Source organism: Pantherophis guttatus, chromosome 10 (genome assembly GCF_059756535.1).
Source record: "Pantherophis guttatus breed Tessera chromosome 10, ASM5975653v1, whole genome shotgun sequence".
Taxonomy (NCBI): Eukaryota; Metazoa; Chordata; class Lepidosauria; order Squamata; family Colubridae; genus Pantherophis; species Pantherophis guttatus.
In genome coordinates, this window is record NC_142072.1 from 5,392,505 (window position 1) to 5,410,642 (window position 18,138).

The 18,138-nt window shown below is 45.4% G+C and overlaps 2 protein-coding genes across 5 annotated transcripts in view; one reads left to right on the top strand and one right to left on the bottom strand.

Moving 5' to 3' along the window:
- LOC117677651 (uncharacterized) lies at positions 1–15,625 on the bottom strand. 4 transcript variants are annotated; one of them, XM_087876069.1, is made up of 9 exons: positions 15,405–15,625; positions 12,014–12,254; positions 10,343–10,512; positions 9,556–9,653; positions 8,374–8,545; positions 7,666–7,783; positions 4,527–4,602; positions 1,912–2,902; positions 1–723 (listed from the first exon to the last, which is right to left on the bottom strand). In XM_087876069.1, the coding sequence occupies exons 2-9, from the start codon at positions 12,241–12,243 to the stop codon at positions 557–559; spliced, it is 2,022 nt and encodes a 673-aa protein (XP_087732195.1). In that variant the 5' UTR covers positions 12,244–12,254; positions 15,405–15,625; the 3' UTR covers positions 1–556. The 4 variants fall into 4 exon arrangements, with proteins under 4 accessions (XP_087732195.1, XP_060549848.2, XP_034293868.3 ...); XM_060693865.2 differs by lacking the exon at positions 15,405–15,625 and adding an exon at positions 14,749–14,927; XM_034437977.3 differs by lacking the exon at positions 15,405–15,625 and adding an exon at positions 13,538–13,797.
- LOC117677652 (guanylate-binding protein 1-like) overlaps positions 14,969–18,138 on the top strand; it is a 14,450-nt gene continuing 11,280 nt past the window's right edge. The window contains exons 1-3 of the mRNA XM_034437980.3: positions 14,969–15,626; positions 16,221–16,414; positions 17,193–17,320. Of these exons, the coding sequence (XP_034293871.2) occupies positions 16,237–16,414; positions 17,193–17,320 (306 nt within the window). The 5' untranslated portion in view covers positions 14,969–15,626; positions 16,221–16,236. The remainder of the gene's footprint in view (positions 15,627–16,220; positions 16,415–17,192; positions 17,321–18,138) is intronic.

Consider the following 18,138-nt stretch of genomic DNA (forward strand, 5'->3'; position numbering starts at 1 on the left):
TACTTCTCAACATTTTTATTAGCAGCAAACTTTCGGATCATGAATTCAACATTCGTTTCTTCTCCTGAATCAATAATATGCAAGATCCCGTAAGTGGATCAAATTCTCAGTGCGCCTTAAACCTGTTTTTGCTTATCAATCATATCCCTCTGATTTGAGAAAACGATGGGAAAATACCCTTTTCAAAAAAGGAATGCAAACCAACTTGGTGTCTAAAAGTAAACTTCCTGTTGTCTAAAATATAACAATGGTTCAAGTCAAAACAAACTCGGCCTTCCATCGGGCACAGAACTAGTTAAAAATGAATTGACCGTGTTAAATGATCTGGACTTGGTGCATTACGCCAATAAAAGGGACCGGCAATTGCAATAATTCAGTTGCAGGTAGAATGAAAAACATGCCAAGGCTGCAACCTGGTGTAGAAGCCCCCTCTCCTTTTCAAAGATTCCTGGCTTGGAGTGGGGCCTTAATCAACGGAAGCCTCCCTCTTCCGCTCAAAGATTTCCGCAGATGCAGTTGGGTGTATGCCAGCCTTGTCCTTTCCCAACCAGAAGACTTAACTGGGAAGGGATATGGAGCCCATTTGGCCGATGCTCAAAGACACCGAAGGGGAGCCGTTGGCCTGGTGGAGGTGGCTTGGCTGCTGGGGGTTTTCTGAGACCTGCTGAGCAGACTGGCTAGGCGCTTGTTTGGATGTCAGGCACTCGCCTGTTGCGGCTGAATCTAAACGGAACAGAGGAAGCCTGTTAGATCATTGACACTACATGTCACTGAGCTATTGCTCTATAGGAAGTTAGCACCCTCCCCTCTCCTAGGAAAATATTTTAGGAAATATTAAAAGAGCAGACTATTTCCTCTAAAAGGGAGGCAGAAACTCAGCCCCCCCTCCCCCCACTTTTGTCAATGGGCCATTAAGGCCTGGGCCAGTCTGTTCTACATAACAAAGATCTACCTCCTTCAGGCAGAGCCATAGTAGAAATTGCCCAAAGGCCTTTTATTATATCATCACCCAGCAAGAGTCAACCAAGCTTGGGACTCAAAAGACAACCTACAAAGTTACCCCTGCATGGCCCCATGGGAGCCTGACAACCAATCAGAATACAAGCTCAAATTCAAATCCCAACAGAGGGTATAAATTTCTCTCTCTCTCCACTCCATGTGCCCTTTTTGCCCAGGACCTGGAAACCATGTGGTCCTGTCCACTATTAAACCATCTTTTTCCAAACAGCCACCATGTTTCCAGTGTCTTTTTCCCCACTTGGGACTGAGCCCAGATGGACATTTCTTCCAACACCTCCTATATCACAATTCCACTGAACTTACAACAGCCATTCAGACACGGATTTTGGCAAAACGCTAGCTGTTAGGAACACCCTTCGAATGGTGTAGGAGTATGAACGGATTTCCAGAAAAACTGCAGACTACAGGAACCATTTGCACTTTGGTTTGAGATGGCAGTTCCATATCAAGGATGGGTTGGGTGTAGATAATTATTGTTTCGCCTTGATTGGGTTACCAGTGTCATAAGTTGCTTGGTTGTTTTTAAATTTAAGAGCCCTGACAGGCTCAAGGTTGACTCAGCCTTCCATCACTCTGAGGTTGGTAAAATCGTTGGGGGCAGGAAGCTGACTCTGTAAACTGCTTAAAGAGGGCTATAAAGCACTACGAAGCGGTATAGTAGTCTAAGCGCTATTGCTATTGATCTCTCTACTCGCTCCACAGGCCTTCTGAACAACTGCAAAGATCCATACATAAAACATCCACTGGGTATTATGGACCACATTTCTCATCATCGCAACCTCTGCCATACTGGTGAGGTGATGGGAGTTGCTTTACGTGCTTAATGCACGCAGGGGCGGCATTAATGTAACGTAAAATAATGAACTTCTGAGCAGCTGGCAGAAATCTGACCTTTTTCATCCTTGCTGTCAGGCCCCTTACGGCACTTGTCGTGCTCTTCTTCTTTGAGCTTTTTGCCGGAACACCTTCCTTCTTGGAACTGCTGGGGCTGGCACTGCTGAGACAGCTGCCCTGGGAGAAGTAAGGGGTCTGGGAAAGAGGGCTGAGCTAGAAGGCAGGGGCCGGGGTTCAGCAGAGACAAACTGGGAGGGAGCATGTGCAGATCCATCCCAACGGGGGATCCTGCTTGGAAGGGCACGGTGACCGAGACGTCCATGGGCGAGACGCAGAAAGGCATCAGCGGCGGATGGCCAGGAGCGGAGCTAGAGGGCGCAAGGACTTCAACGCTGGTCTCAGAAATCCAGCCGGCCTCCATGCTTTGGGGCAAGCAGACAGTCTTTTGCATGGAGCCTGAGGTGCTGTGGTAAGTTCTCAAGTTTGGGGCAAAATGGTAGTGGTGGCTGTAACCGGAAGCCGTCCCAAGGCTCGGTTTGACCGGCTGGATGCTGGAAACCATGAGAGAGGTCGCTACCTGAGCCCCTCGAGACGGAGCGACCGAGAACAGGCGGACGTTTTTGTATTGCTGGGGATGAGGGCTACCGTGGAACAGTGGAAAGAAGAAGGGCCCTGGAACTTGTTCGGGGTGAGCATTGACCGACTCTGGGGGTACGTGGGCTCGCTTCAAGGCTATGTCCCTCGAGGCCTTGATACCCTGTGGAACGTAGGGAGGCAGGAAGTACGAGGGATGTGGCTGGAAAGGACTGGGAAGGGCAGGGTTGGGAATGGCTTCTATAGGGTGGGAGAAACTCGGGGGGCCCATGAGGGCAGAGATGGTGTTGGCAGGGGGCAGGAGGCCCGAAGGGGAAAGCATGGGGCTAGATTGGGGGGCATTCCTTAACACCATCAAGGCTTCGGCGGCCTCTTTCTGGAGCTGTTGCTCAGAAAGGGGCGAGAAGAAAAACCCTCGGGTGGGCCAGACTGAAAGGTGAGCGGAAGAATTGGGCTGAAAGAGAGCAGGACACACAATTAACCTCAGGATCAACAAAGAGACGTCAACAGGACCAAAGTTATATTTTTTCAATTCAGGACAACGGAGTTGGAAGGGGCCTCGGAGGTCTTCGGTCCAACCCGCTGCTCAAGCAGGAGACACCCCCCCCCACTCCCAAATATCATTCCAGACAAGTGGCTGTCCCATCTGTTTTTTCCAGCAAGTGAGGAAACACTGTGAAGGCAGGGGAAACCTATCCTCTCCTACTACCTCATCCTAAGAGAACAGAGCAAAATTATACCAGAGCCTAGGCTTTTTCTAGCTTTAGTTTCAATCGAGCCCAAGGCTGGCTTAGGAGGTGGCACGTGACCTGGGCTCTTCTTTTATAGAACTTTCAATTCGAGCGGAATAAAGATGACGCGCTGGTCGCTTATGTAAGTACCCTGTGCGAAACACTGTCCCAGAAATTACTCATTTGACCACCTGCCAGTGACAAAGAGCAAAACTATTTGCTTTAATTAATCATTTTATCGATACGTTTTAGGCTGCCTTATCCCCCGGTTAGGCATTCTCTTTTATTCATTTTGCTCAATTCGTGCATTCTGTAAGTTATTGCACGTTATTGCATCGTCTGCAGGCATAAGATCCTTGCAAGGAAGAGATCTGTGCTAAATAGGAAGCAACCCCACAGAGAATGCCTGGCTTCATGCAATGTACATACACTACAGCCACATTAACAACTTAATTGCTGTGCCTATATAAAAGGCCAAAACAAATATTCCATATGAATGGCTTAATGGATTGGCCCAGTTCCCAAGATCTGTTAAAACGGGACTAGCTTCCCACAACATGGCACAACAATCACAAACCAGAGATGCCTGTGGCTAGCCACAATGATTTCAAGGTGCGTCACATGTTGCGATGTGCATTTTGCCATTTGCCCCTCCTGCAAATGCCTATGCCACAAAGGGCCTGGGTATTTTAGCTTAACCTTGCATGCTGGTTGAATTCAGCCAGTGGGTTATTTGGAAGGAATATGTTTTATCTATTCAAAAGTAGCACTGAAATGGGAAGCCTTGCACTTCTTTATGACAATACAGGTAGTCCTCGACTCGCAACCACATTTGGGACCTGAACTTCCCTGGTTAAGCAATGCAATTGTTAAGTGAGTCGCAGCCAATGTTACAAACTTTTTTTTTTTTTTTTGCTGCAGTCGTTAAATAAATCTAGCTTCCCCATTGACGTTGCTTGTCAAAAGCCCCTCTGGGAATGTCGCCAATGATGATCATGCAATCCCAGGGATGCTGCAACTGTCATAAATACATGCCTGTGCCTGTGACCATGGGACGCTGAGATGGCCATAACTGTGAGGGACCAGTTATAAGTCCCTTTTTTCCCCAGCAGTTGTAAGTCGAGGATTTACTTCTATCCCACTCCTATCAGCCACTAACTGGAAATGGAGATATCAAGAGAGACACAATCAAATGAATCTCTTTTTGAGTCTGTCCCCATATCAGACCCACAGATGAAATAATTCTCTTTCACCGTTTCATCGCAACTTCCCTCAGGTTGGTTCCTCCTGAGGAGAGGAAACAGAATGACTCCTGTTCATGGGCTGAACACAGGTAAAACAAAATACCTGACCTCCCAGAGACGGGGCCTTGGAACGTCGGCTCAAATCCATGTTGCCACTGATGGGGTTCAGGGCCATGCGGCTGTGAGAGAGAGACAGAGAGAAAGAGAGAGAGAGAGAGAGAGAGGGAGAGAGAGAGAGAAAGAAAAAGAGAGAGGTCTGTTTGTAACATTCTTAAGTGGCAGCTTGTCTCCCACTTGCCTTCTGTCCTTGCTAAAACACAAACTGTTGAGGGGGAAGAGACTACTACTGCTGTCATTCTTCCAAGTTCTCCTTACATATACACCCACAACTTGCTGTTTGGAGTAAATGTTTGTCAGTATAGACATCTGCCCCTGTACTCGGATCAGAAAATACAAGATGCCGAATCAGAAAATACAAGACACAGAATTTAAGTTGGCTATTCCATTCACTGAAGTATTTTTTCCTCCCAGGATGTAAGGCTTCGCCTTAGACAGAAAGACTGCTTGCAAAATCGTTATTCCAGCAGTTTTGTTTTCTGTTTATCCAATTAATTCATTCTTTCTGTTACATTTGGTTCATGTTTTTGACTGCATGCTCCCACTATATTCTTCTGGTGGAAGAGTACCACCCAACTAGAACTAAGTTAGTAGTTCCAACTAACTAGTTTGAGCATTTTCTTTACCAATATAACTTGGTATTTTAAAAAGTGTTAATTTTCTCTGCATTATTTCACACATTTCTATAATAAAACCTAGCTTTTGTGTGTGTGTGTGTTTATTTTATTTTATTTTTTATTTTATGCTGCCCTTCTCCGGAGACTCAGGGTGGCTTACAAGGCGTTAAGCAATCTGTATCTAGGCTCTAGCGTAGCCCTTATATTATCTCATCTGGTTCAGATGGAATGAAGAATCAGGGTTGGTTATCTTTTTAAATAATTCTGCCAGAATTTCTTTTTATAAATCCGACAGGTTTTCATTCTTTTCATTAAAAACCTTCCTTCTCAAAACTGCAGGAATCGAGTATTTAAAACTTCCCATAGTTCATCCAACTGGCACAGCTTAAATTGCTTCTTGTAAATATATTTCTATAAACCCATTTCGGTTCACTTCATTTCTCCCTCAAGATAATCTTGACTCCTGTTGAGTTTTATTGTTAATTTATTTGGAACGTTTTCATGGCTGCCCAACTCAAACGCGACTCTGGGTGGCATGCAAAAAATCATTAAACTAAAACACAGAAGAAAAATAACACACACCATTAAAGCAAACGAAAACAATTAAATGGCAATCAGGACTAAACAATCGACTAATAAATAAAACACCACTATTAAATCGCAATCAGAATTAAATAGCTCTAACTGGGAGCTCTACTCATCTTGACCCAAGTACTAGCAAAAGAGGCCTTAAATGCCTCTCTAGAAACCTGCAAGATCAGGGTCACTCTCTTATCCCATTTATTTAGGGGGTCAATCCAGCTTGATTTTTGCGACGGTACTTTTCAGCTTTCCAATCTTGTTCACAGCCTTGGGATTTCCTGATGGATTTCCTCCCATCCAAGTAATAACCAGATTGGACTCTGCTTGGCATTTCTAAAATCACCCAGGATCAGCTAGGTGCTGCTCACTCTGAAGTCTCTGCACAACCTTTCTCTGTGCAGAAATGATAAAGATGCCCACTGTAGCAGGATTCAATCTGAGTTGGTCATCAGGACCATAGGTTTATTCTTCTGAGCTTTTGGACTCGTGCTGGAGCCCATCCTCAAGGAACTTTATTTATTTATTTATTTATTAGTTTGATTTATATGCCGCCCTTTTCAGGAGACTCAGGGCGGCTTATAATGCGTTAAACTTCTCTCTCTACAAAATGTGTCACTTTTTGGAGAAAGAGAAGTTCCCTGAGGATGGGTGTTCTGATTCAGCTCCCCAAACATGACAAACCCTCTGAAATGAACTCAAAAGATTCATTAGGAGTGCCGGCAGCCCTGGCAAAAAGTTTCTCTTTCACCTCAAGCTAACAAGCCTATCCGGCAGGGGAGATGAATACCGTTATTTTACAGAGTATAAGACGCACTGGAGTATAAGATGCACCTTAGTTTTGGGGGAGGAAAATAAGAAAAAAGCTGATTGGCAGGTGGGGCCTCCCGGAATACCCCCAATCAGCTGTTCCCAGAGGTGAATTTTAGCAACAGGTTCCTTGGTTGTGAGCTCTGTGCCTTGCTTTTTTTTCTGCCTCTGAAACTTCTGAAACTGTTTCAGAAAAAACTTTTTCCTGCCTCTGAAAGCCTCTAAAACAGAGCTTCAGAAAAAAAGCCTCTGAAGCTCTATCTGGGGGCTTCTTTTCTGAAGCTTCTTTTCTGATGCTTTTTTCAGCCTCTGAAACCTCCGTTTGAAAAGCTGGGCGGGGCTACATTCGGAGTATAAGACGCACCCAGGTTTTCACCCTTTTTTGTGGGAAAAAGGTGCGTTTTATAATCTGAGAAATACGGTAGTTGTCTACCACACCTATTCATCTCTGCCCCTGCCTTTTATCCCCAGAGCTAGGATGGGGCTTCACTAGCAGCAGTGGCTCTTCCTTCCCCAGGATCAGCCCATGGATTTCCACTGCTCTCCTCTCCTCTGCCTTTTGCGCATCTGTGCGTCAGGCACTGGACCCAGCTGTTCCTCCTCTTCATCATCAGCCACCTCCAGACCTGGGGGCTGTTGACTCTCCATCTGAGGGCTGACGGACAGCCCAGGATCCGCCTCTGTCTCTCTCTCTGACAGCTCCATTCCCTCTTCCCCCTCGGAGCTCTCAGGTTGCCTTGATGCTGACCCTGACTCCCACACCTCCTCCTCCTCCTCTGATTTGGCTGCTGGAGGGGCCGGCAGCCAATGGGCCACAAGGGCGAGTCTAAAAACTTGGAAGAATAAACTTCTGGTCCCGGTGACTGATTCAAACTGGATCCTGCAACTGGCACAGTCCCAAAGGTGAAATAACCCAAAGGTTTTTTCTTTGAAGACATTTTGCTTCTCATCAAAGAATATTCTTGGATGAGAAGCGAAACATCTTCAAAGAAAAAATAGATAGTCCAGTTGCCTCTTGGAAAAGCATCTTTCGGACAACCATGACCTGGATGACTGAATCTCCATAGACATTTCTCCTGGGACAGGTATATTCTGCCTTCCTTCACAAGCCCAGTGTACCTCGATAGATCAGTAGGTGGAGGTAGACACCAGGGGACACCAGGCACCGGATGAAACATCTGCCCTGGAGCAGGCATATAACTCTCTGGTGTGTATAAAGCTTCATTTCCATGGCAACCTGCAGAAAAAAAGAAAGTTGTAAGTGGCTGTTGTCAAGCCTGAGCAGGAAGGCCAATAAGAGGCTTACAGTATAAAAAGATTGTAAAGTTTTATTATGTGATTTATATACATTATTATATAGTGTATAAAACGGATGTGTTGGCTCAGTGGCTAAGACGCTGAGCGATCGAAAGGTCAGCAGTTCAGTGGTTCGAATCCCTAGTGCCGCTTAACAGGGTGAGCTCCCGTTCCTTGTCACAGCTTCTGCCAACCTAGCAGTTCGAAAGCACGTAAAAAATGCAAGTAGAAAAATAGGGACCACCTTTGGTGGGAAGGGAACAGCGTTCCGTGCGCCTTTGGCGTTGAGTCATGCCGGCCACATGACCACGGAGATGTCTTCGGACAGCACTGGCTCTTCGGCTTTGAAACGGAGATGAGCACCGCCCCCTGGAGTCGGGAACGACTAGCACATATGTGCAAGGGGAACCTTTACTTTTATATATTGTATATGCAGCCCAAAACAATTCCTCTTCACTCCATGCAGCCCAGGCAAGCCAAAAGGTTGGACACTCATGCTAGCTTCAATGACTAAAATAATAGGTTACCTACCTTCCATACACGGAAGATTAAAGGAATGCTCCTGAGGCAGGAAAGGGGAGAAAGAGCTTGGGGGCATTGCAAGAGGAGGCGGGAACCAAGGAGGAGGAGCATGATGTCCTCCGAGAGCCCAGGGCAGCTCAGTCACTTTTGAACAAGGAGACAGAGGTAACCAGGAATTTTCCTAAAGGACAACATATAGCATAAATTAGTATAAGAAACATATTGTAAATACTATACTGTGTAATCTTACACGTTATTCTGTGACATCAATGAATTCCTTCCCCCTCACCCCCCAGCATTCATCTTACTGAAATTTATTTGCAGAAAATAATGTACTGTAATTTTAAAAGATAACTTTTATGGGGTTTTTTGGAATTTTTAGGAAAGCTTACTTGAGCCACAAAATATGTTAGCTAGTTATCCTTAGAAAATCACTGTTGTATGTAGACTATTCATTACATAGGTATTAACACATTTGTCTTAGGCTCTTAGGAACGCCGGAAGAAAGCATTGCCAATTGGGAAATCCTGTTTCAGTTTGTCAGAATTAATGGCCACATGGTGATTGCTGATAAAATACTGAGAGGTAAATGTTTTCTCTACAAAATATTAAGATTTTCCACATAAAAATCCTCGATTTACGACCGCAATTGAGCCCAACATTTCTGTTATTAAGCGAGTCATTTGTCAAGTGAATTTTGTCTCATTTTATGACTTTTCTTACCATAATTGTTAAGAGAATCACTGCAGTTGTTAAGTTAGTAATGCGGTTGTTAAGTGAATCTGGCTTCCTCATTGATTTTGCTTGTCAGATGGTCACAAAAGGGGATCACGTGACCCCCGAGGCACTGCAACCATCATAAATATGAGCCGGTTGCCAAGTGTCTGAATTTTGATCATGTCACTACGGGGATGCTGCAACGGTCATAAGTGTGAAAAATGGCCATAACTCACTTTTTTCAGTGACGTCGTAACTGTGAACGGTTGCTAAATGAACTGTTGTAACTCGAGGACTACCTGTACTGTATAGTTCATAGAATGAGATAAATAGCGTTCCTTATTTTTGTTTCCTTTGCCATGGATTCTGTTAAACTTTTTAAAGGAATCTTGTTTTTAGGGAAGTATGATAGGTGAGGCGCTACATGGAATCTGCTCTTACAATGACTTTGTCAATAAGAACTTCTTTTCTCACCTTCCTTGCAGTTCTCCGCCTTTGTCTTCGCAGGAGTCCTGAAGTTCCTCGGAGTCCATCTTCTGACTCGTTCATAGGTTCTTCATTTTCCTTCTTGTCTATCCAATCAAAGGGGAGAATGGGTTCAATATGAATCATTGTTTGGCCAATGGTCAAGATTCCCAGGCTGAACCACAACAGTTTCCTCAGTCGTGATGTGTCACGTCTTCTAGAACAAGTGTTTCTCGGTCTCAGCCACTTTTAAGATGTGTGGACTTCAACTCCCAGAATTCCCCTGGGATCCACACAGTTGAAGTCCATACATCTTAAAAGTGGCTGAGACTGAGAAACACTTGTTCTAGAATCTAGCTCAGGGGTGTCAAACTCGATTTCATTGAGGGCCGCATCAGGGTTGTGTTTGACCTTGGGGGGGCGGGGCGTGGTCAGGGTAGGTGTGGCTAGTTCGACATCACTCATGTGGGGGGCACCTTTGATGGCCCATGCATTCTGCCGGTGAAAAGAGGTTCCCGAGCTCTGTTTTCGGCTGTGACGGCTTCCTGCAACCCTCTGCCAGTGAAAACGGAGCTTGGGAGGGCTGCGGGGGGCTCTCCCGAGCTCCATTTTTGCTGGCAGAAGCACCGTAGGCTGGTCCTTCATTGTTTCCAGGGCGGCCCTTGGGCCAGCTCTAAGCACCCCACGGGCTGCTTGAGTTTGACACCCCTGATCTAGAACATCTACTCATTACTAAGCCACTGTAGCCTTTTTTTTAAAATTTTTGTATTCCATCAGATGCTAGAAATGGTTTTACCTGTCCCTCCCCTGCATGGTTTAATCGCTTTCAGCGGTTTCGCCAAGGGGAGGAAGTTTGGTGGCCCACTGTCTTGAAGCTGTAGCAAACCACTGGGAAAGTGTCGTTTCAGTTCCAGTTCCTGTTGTCTACGAAGAGCCACTTGGGCGGCCATGACCCGGCGTCTTTGCCTAGAAGACCCAATATATATATATCTTTACAATCAAATAATAGAAGAAGTAAAGACAAAACATTGTTTGCACTATTATTCTAATAATCCTTCCCACTGACTGCACGACAATGGCCTGGTTGTCTCCAAAGCTAAATGAAGCAGTTCAATTGGTCAAGAGAAGCAAAGAGACTTTATTGCCTTGAGTTTTAATTAACTTAACAGTAGCAGAGTTGGAAGGGACCTTGGAGGTCATCTAGTCCAATCCCCTGCTCACGCAGGAGACCTGTACTAGGGATTCGAACCGCCAAACTGCCGACCTTTCTGATTGACAAGCTCAGTGTCTTAGCCACTGAGCCACTTCACTGCTTAGAGAACAGGATATAAATCAGGAACTAAATACATTTCTGTACTTCTTCAATTTCACTTCCCTCTGATGTTCACCTGTCAATTAACCCAATGGAGATAAAGAGGCTTGTAAGTCAGGAATAGCTTCCTGGATCTGCTTTGGGCTCTATAAGGGATGCGTAATTAATACAGGTAGTTCTCGACCTACAGCCATTCATTTAGAGCCCATTTGAAGTTATAATGGTCCTAAAAAAAAGTGGCTTATGACTGACATGACCGTTGCAGCATCCCCACGGTCACATGATCAAAATTTAGATCCTTGGCAACTGGCTCGTATTTATGATGGTTGCAGCCTCCCGGGGTCACATGATCGCCTTTTGCAACCTTCTGACGAGTAAAGTCGACAGAGAAGCCCAATTCCCTTAACAACCATGCCGTGATTCACTTAACAACTGTGGCAAGAAAAGTTGTAAAATGCAAACTCACTTAGCAACTGAAATGCTGGGCTCAATTGTGGTCGCAAGTCGAGGACTACCTGCAATGCCCCCTCATGTTGTTCAAATGATGGCACAGTCGTTAGAATGCAGTATTGAAGGCGAATTCTGCCCACTGCCAGCAGTTCGATCTTGTCAAGATTGTGACTCAGCTTTCCATTCTTCCCAGGTCGGTAAAACGAAGACCCAGATTGTTGGGGGAAAGAGGCTGACTCTGTAAACCGCTCAGAGAGTGCTTTTAAAACACTGTGAAGCGGTATATAAATCTAAGTGCTATTGCTATCTTCCCTTGGCAAAAGCAAATGGCATTTGTAATTTAGCACAATCTAGAGGGCCATATTGTGTCTATCCCTGCTTTAAAAAACGCCTTTAAGATGCTAGCATACAGTCATGTTCCTCCCATTAAAACTGAACACTTTCAAGATTGCTTTTCATTTTCAGAGCAAGTTACTGGCCAAGAAGCTATTAGTTCAACCAGAAGCGGCTGTTATTCGGAAACAAAAGCAGGCACTATCCTCCTGAACATGTTTCCAAGCTACCAAATCCCTGCAAAGAGCAATTCAGTTCTTATTTACGCTTCCCACTGAGGCCCATCCGATGATGCCGTCAGCTGCAGCACACCTAACAAGAACAGCAAAGCCCGCCATTTCATTTTCACCATGTTTCCCCCTCCCAGCTTACAGAATAAGGATGCATTTGTCACACTGGCAGTCCATGAATTGGCAACAGTTCTTGTGGCCTTTCAATGGCACCCTGATGCCATGATTACGGCAGCGGGCGCAGGTTGGAGAGCGTGCCGTGGTGGAAAGTGGGTAGTCATCTTGCGTGGCACTGTTCTCCACAGAGGAGTCTGAAAGGCTGCTCTGAACATTTGAGGCACCTGCAGCATCAAGATCCTCATTGTCCCCCATAACGTGTGAACCTGAAAGAGAGGGAGGAAATATCTTTTGAAGAAAACATAAAAGCCCTTCCTCAGTCAGAGTACATCCAACAACAGTTAGTTGGCTACTGTTTAGGAAATTGAATTTTTTTCCAATTCATCCCATGTTTTATACACATCAGAAACATTCCCCAGAGATTTAACCCTGCCATGCATCTTCTATCTTTTTCCTTATTTGAAACATGCATTTCCCCTCTATATTTTGAAGTTGCTTTCTGACTTTAGAACAGCACTGCCAGAGAGGGATTAGCATATACAGGAAACTAAATGAAAGTTATTTTTTTTAAGTGAGCCAAATCTGCGTCCAGAAAAGTCATTTCTAAATAAGCGAAATGTTGGCTTGAGGCCACATAAAGATAACAATGAGAGGTCAGGAATAATACTAGAATCTCTTTCTGTGAAACGAGGGCCTTTATGGGAAAAGCCTGGTCTATTAATTGCCACCATAAATTGTTTGGGGATATTTCCTGTTTGCAAGATTCAGGGGACACCCCGTGAGTTGTTTTGATATATGACTGAAATGATCATGCTGGAATTAGACGGAGTCCATCAAAATTGGGCAGCTGTAATAAATGAAATGAAATGAAATAAATGAACTCCCAGGACAACAAAGGTTTGACAAAGGGCGCAGCCTGGACCCGGGTTGGCAGTCTTAAGAGGGCCGCCTCGCGTGTGGCATCTTCTAAAAGGATCTCAGGTCGCTCTGACTGCAATCATGGCTTGACCTAAGCCAGAGTTTGCTTAATCCTGGATTGCTGGCTCAAGACCCAACTGGCTGGCTTCCCCTGTCCTGAAGCATAATAAACCATGGTTTGCAAAGGCTGCAGGTCTCACAGGAGACCAAAACCAAGGACCCAAAAGCTTCAGACAATCTCACACATTGGGAAAGAGCCCCATGGGGGAATCAGGATCCCCCAACAAGCAGGGATGCAGCTGCACCCCGAGGTGCCCCAAAATTTTGGCTAGGAAAAAAGGGATTTGCAGGGGTTTTAAGGCAACCAGGCCTTTTTCAAAAACTTTTTTTATATATGCTTTTCAATCAGGAGGAGGAAAAGATTTAGACGGGTCGACCTCAACCAGAATAGTTGTGAGGCAACAAGGGGGATCTTGGATCTCTCTGATAAGGTCACTCCTGGGGGACTAGGCAGTGAGGTGCCATTAAAATACTGCATAATAAAAGGTTATTTGTGCGTGGAGCGCCGAGGTAGAGAGAGAAACTTTACGCAAGAATTAAATCTGCATTTCTGAAACCTCTCTACACCCACCGCCACCCCATAAAACGGTCCCTGCAACAGCTCCCCGCCAAGCAGCCAGTCGCAGCTTTCCTAACATCCTCCCTTGGCAAGGCGGGCCAATCAACGGCGGCCTGTTATTTTCCCTCAACCCCAGCGGCCAATCAGGATCCTCCTGATTTGCCTGCTTTTGATCGGGATTTATAAACTGTCGCTTTTCCAGGCTGGGGAAATACAAAAGGCCAAAGGACTGGAGCTCGCGCCGACGGGGTGAAGGGCGACGGCCTCTCAAACATTTGGGAAGGAGGGAACGAGCAACAGTTGGGCCGAACCATCGCAACGTCATTGGGGGGGGGAAACAGTCAAAGACAGTGTAAAAGGGGTGGGTGTCACCTCTTTAATATAAAGCAAATAAAAAAAGTTTTTTTGAGGGACGATAATTCTCTCTCTCTCTCTCTCTCTCTCTCACACACACAAAAACACACACAAAAACACAGAAAAGCACTGAATTCTAAACTCTGGGTTATTTAGATACATTCAATTAACTAATCCAAGTTAGAACTAATCGAGGATGGAGCTATGCAGATTAACGTTAACACTTTTAAATGTTTTTAACTGGTTGTCATTGTTTTTTTTAATTATGGGGTCAAATTTATATATATCTTTTTAATAGTATTTTAATGTTTGTAGTTTATGTTTTTATTTGGCTGTACACCGCCCTGAGTCCTCAGGGAGAAGGGCAGTATATAAATTTGATATGAAATAAAATAATAAAAAAAAGGTAGATATTTATCCCTTCAGTGGAATTTGTTGATCTCTCTTTGTCACCATTAATATTTCAGAAACCCTAATGAATATTGTATCAGCTTCTTTTTATCTTTAAAAAGTTTAAATAGGAGAGCAGTAATCATCTTAATCAATATTCTATAAATGCCCCTGAACTCAAATAATATAACGTACTACTTGTGTTTTACACAGATAGTTCTTAACTTACAACCACACAATGGAGCCCAAAATTTCTGTGGCTAAGCGAGACACCTGTTAAGTGAACTTTGCCTCGTTTTATGACTTGTCCTGCCACCGTTGTTAAGTGAATCACTGCAGTTGTTAAATTACTAACACGATTGTTAAGTGAATCTGGCTTCCCCAATGACTTTGCTTATCAAAAGATCGCAAAAGGGGATCACATGACCCCAGGATATTGTAACCATCATAAATTGATTGCCAATGATTGCCAAACTGACCAAGGAGAGATTCAACCTAGAAATAAGGAGAAATTTTCTGACAGTGAGACCCATCAACCCACGGAACAGAAGTTGCCTTCGGAAGTTGTGGGAGCTTCATCACTGGAGGCTTTCAAGAGGAGATTGGACTGCCATCTGTCAGAAATGGTGCAGGGTCTCTTCCTTGAGCCTCTGTGTGTGTGTGTGTGTGTGTGTAAAAAGAGAGATATCTTAACTGCCCTGGTGAGAAGTCAGTCGCTTCTCTGGAGGCTAAAACATATAAAGAAGGAACCGGGCATGGCTAGTTTAGTGAAGAGAAGGACCAGGGGAGACATGGTCGCAGTCCCCAGAGAGGAGGGGGTCAAGCTATTTTACAAGCCACCTGAAAGCCAGACAAGGAATAATGGATGGAAACTGATCCAGGAGAGATTCAATCTAGAAATAAGGAGAAATTTTCTGACAGGGAGAGCAATCAACCCATGGAACAGAAGTTGCCTTCAGAAATTGTGGGAGCTTCATCCCTGGAGGCTTTCAAGAAGAGACTGGACTGCCATCTGTCAGAAATGGTGCAGGGTCTCTTCCTTGAGCCTGTGTGTGTGTGTGTGTGTGTGTGTGTGTTGGACCAGATGACCTATAAGATCCCCTCCAACTCTGTTAATCTGTTGATCTGTCCCCACCCTATAGCCTTCCGGTGGCCCATCCTGGCACAGACTCTATCCTTCAAACAAAATCAGGCGATTTCGGGGAAGCGAAGGGACCGGCCCCCTCCAGCCTTCTCTTTCGCTTTCGGCTGCTGCTTTATAAAACCTCCGAGCGAGATGAGCGCAGGAGGGGAGAGAGATCGCTGCAGACGGCAAAGAGACCGGGCGGCCGATCCACTGATTTCCTTTGCAAAGACGGTAAAGTGGGGCGGAGAACCCGGGAACGGGTGGGGGCGACGCTTCTCCCCCCCCGGCCCTTCGCCGTAGCGGCAGGGGCTTTCTGGACTTGGGGGTCCTCCGGCCAGGCTGGGTGGGTGGGTGTCCCGGGTCCCCCTTGCCGGCTCTAGCCGAGCACTTGCGGAGGATGCGGGAGGCAGAGACGCCCCCAGAAACCGGGGTGGGGGGCGTGAAGGGCTGGCAGGAGGGTCCGTTGGGGGCCAGGAGGGTTTCTTGTCTTCGGAGAGGGGCGGGTGGGAGGTTGGGGGGCTCCTGGGCAGAAATGCTTCTGGGGAAGCTGCAGGGTGAGTAGTCCCCTTTGGCCCATCACTGCCTTTTGATGGGTCTGCCATCGGGGGCTGGGTTGGCTCTGGAGACCCACTGCCCTTCAGCTGAGTGGCTTCTGGAAGTCTGGGGGGAAGATGGCTTGAGAAGGGATCTGGGATGACAAAGCCCATGTGCTCCCTGACCTGGGATGGGCTTAATGTCACCGTGAGGCCATGAACTTGGGGGAAGGGTCTTTTATAGTTCTTCTTTGGGAAGAAAGTTCCTGCACCTGCCACATCTTCTCTGCAGCTGCATCTTCTCCACAATGCTGATGGAGGCTCCCGTGTGCCTGATTGAGACCGGGCCAAATGGCCTCCGGGCTTGCCCGGAGGCCCTTCAGTTGCTCTCTGAAATCCGGAAGCCGGTGGTGGTGGTGTCCATCGTGGGACTGTATCGCACGGGCAAGTCCTACCTGATGAACAGGCTGGCTGGCAAAACTACCGGTGAGAACGTCTGAGATGAACCAGGGTTATATCCACAAGGTTAAAACCTGGGTGGGAAAATGAACATCCCCAATTCCAGGGTTTTCTGCTCCGATGGACAGGTGTGGATGCAATTTTCCCAAATGCTCACTATGAATGATCATCATCTGGTGACAAGGAACCCTTTGGACCAATGTTAGCTTGCAGAATTTTATCATAGTTTTTACGATTATTATTAGCTTCATTGGGCAAACCAGACAGGAAACCAAATCTACAAATCTACTGTATTGTAAAGCTGTCTTGACAGAATCTTGCAAGTATGAAAGTACAATTCTCCACTCATCTCCTTTACCACCGGAGAAACTAGGGAAGGTCTCTTCGGAGCCTCTTGCTCCTCCCATTATCCATCTGCAGCTTGAGCTGCCTCTTGTCCGACCATTTTTTAGGCAGTGTCTCCTTGGCTAGACGCCCAAGGCCTTTCCCACATACCGTTTAAGTCGCTGATTTAATCAATGCATATTTATGCTTCTGCTCCTGAGTTTCTGTTTGGCTTCTGAGAAATGTAGCCCCTTCCCCTTTTCTTTGAGGATTCTTCTGTTCAACATGATGTATGTTTGATAAGCATTTTCATCTGGGAAATGGCACCCTTGCATAACTTCCTATTTCAAAGGGTTAACAAAAACAGTAAACAACTAGAAAAACGGGTGGTGAAAACCTCTGTCTTATTATTAACTGTGGCTTACATATTACAAGATGACTGTTTGGGATCTAAAGTTTATCGCATTTTTTCCATTTGTAGGTTTCTGTTTGGGCTCCACAGTGCAAGCTAAAACGAAAGGAATCTGGATGTGGTGCGTTCCCTATCCGGACAGGCCTAACCAAACCCTTGTCCTTCTGGATACTGAAGGATTAGGTGACATAGGAAAGGTGAGTTTGTATTTGTATATTTCTTTTTACAAAAGAATGCCATTACACATAGTCCTCAACTTACAACAGTCACATGATCAAAACTGGGAACCGGCATGTATTTAGGATGGTTGGAATGTCCCTGGATCATGTGTGATTGCCATTTGTGATCCTTCCCAGCTGGCTTCCAACAAGCAAAGTCAACGGGGTAAACTTTGGATTATTTCAATGACCGTGTGATTCATGTAACAACTGCAGTCATTCACTTAACAACTATGGCAAAAAAAAAAAAAAAACTATGGCAAAAAAAAAAAGTTGTAAAAGTAGGTAAGACTCGCTTAAAAACCACCTTGCTTGACAATGGAAGTTCTGGTCCCAATTCTGATCATAAGTTGAGGACTATCTCACTAAATATGACTTTCCAGAAAGAAGATTTCAATATTAATATCAAGGGTCAGGCCTGATATACCAGAGATGGGTTTCAGCAGGTTCTGACCAGTTCTGGAGAACCGATAGCAGAAATTTTGAATAGTTCAGAGAACCAATAACTCTGACTGGCCCCGCCCCCAACTATTCTCTGCCTCCTGAGTCCCAGTTGATCAGGAGGAAATGGAGATTCCTGCCACAGCCACCAAGCCACGCCCACCAAGCCACACTCACAGTACCGTTAGTAATTTTTTTGAATTCCACCACTGTAATATATCCCTATCAAATCCAAAGATAAAAATCGAAAGGCTTTTAATTGTCCCTGAACTACAACTCCCAGCACCCTGTATAGATGAATGATTTAGTGAATGAATTTATGGACTGGTGAATGAATGCTATCTCATTCTCCTAAA

Excerpts from the sequence above, each read along its gene's own strand:
- LOC117677651 (XM_034437977.3), bottom strand. The coding sequence starts at position 13,604 with ATGTTAGGAAAGCTGCGACTGGCTGCTTGGCGGGGAGCTGTTGCAGGG. Across the intron at positions 4,603-7,665 it reads CCACCTACTGATCTATCGAG|CCGCATGGCCCTGAACCCCA; the intron begins GTACACTGGGCT and ends TCTCTCTCACAG. Across the intron at positions 2,903-4,526 it reads CCCCGTCTCTGGGAGGTCAG|CCCAATTCTTCCGCTCACCT; the intron begins GTATTTTGTTTT and ends GCTCTCTTTCAG.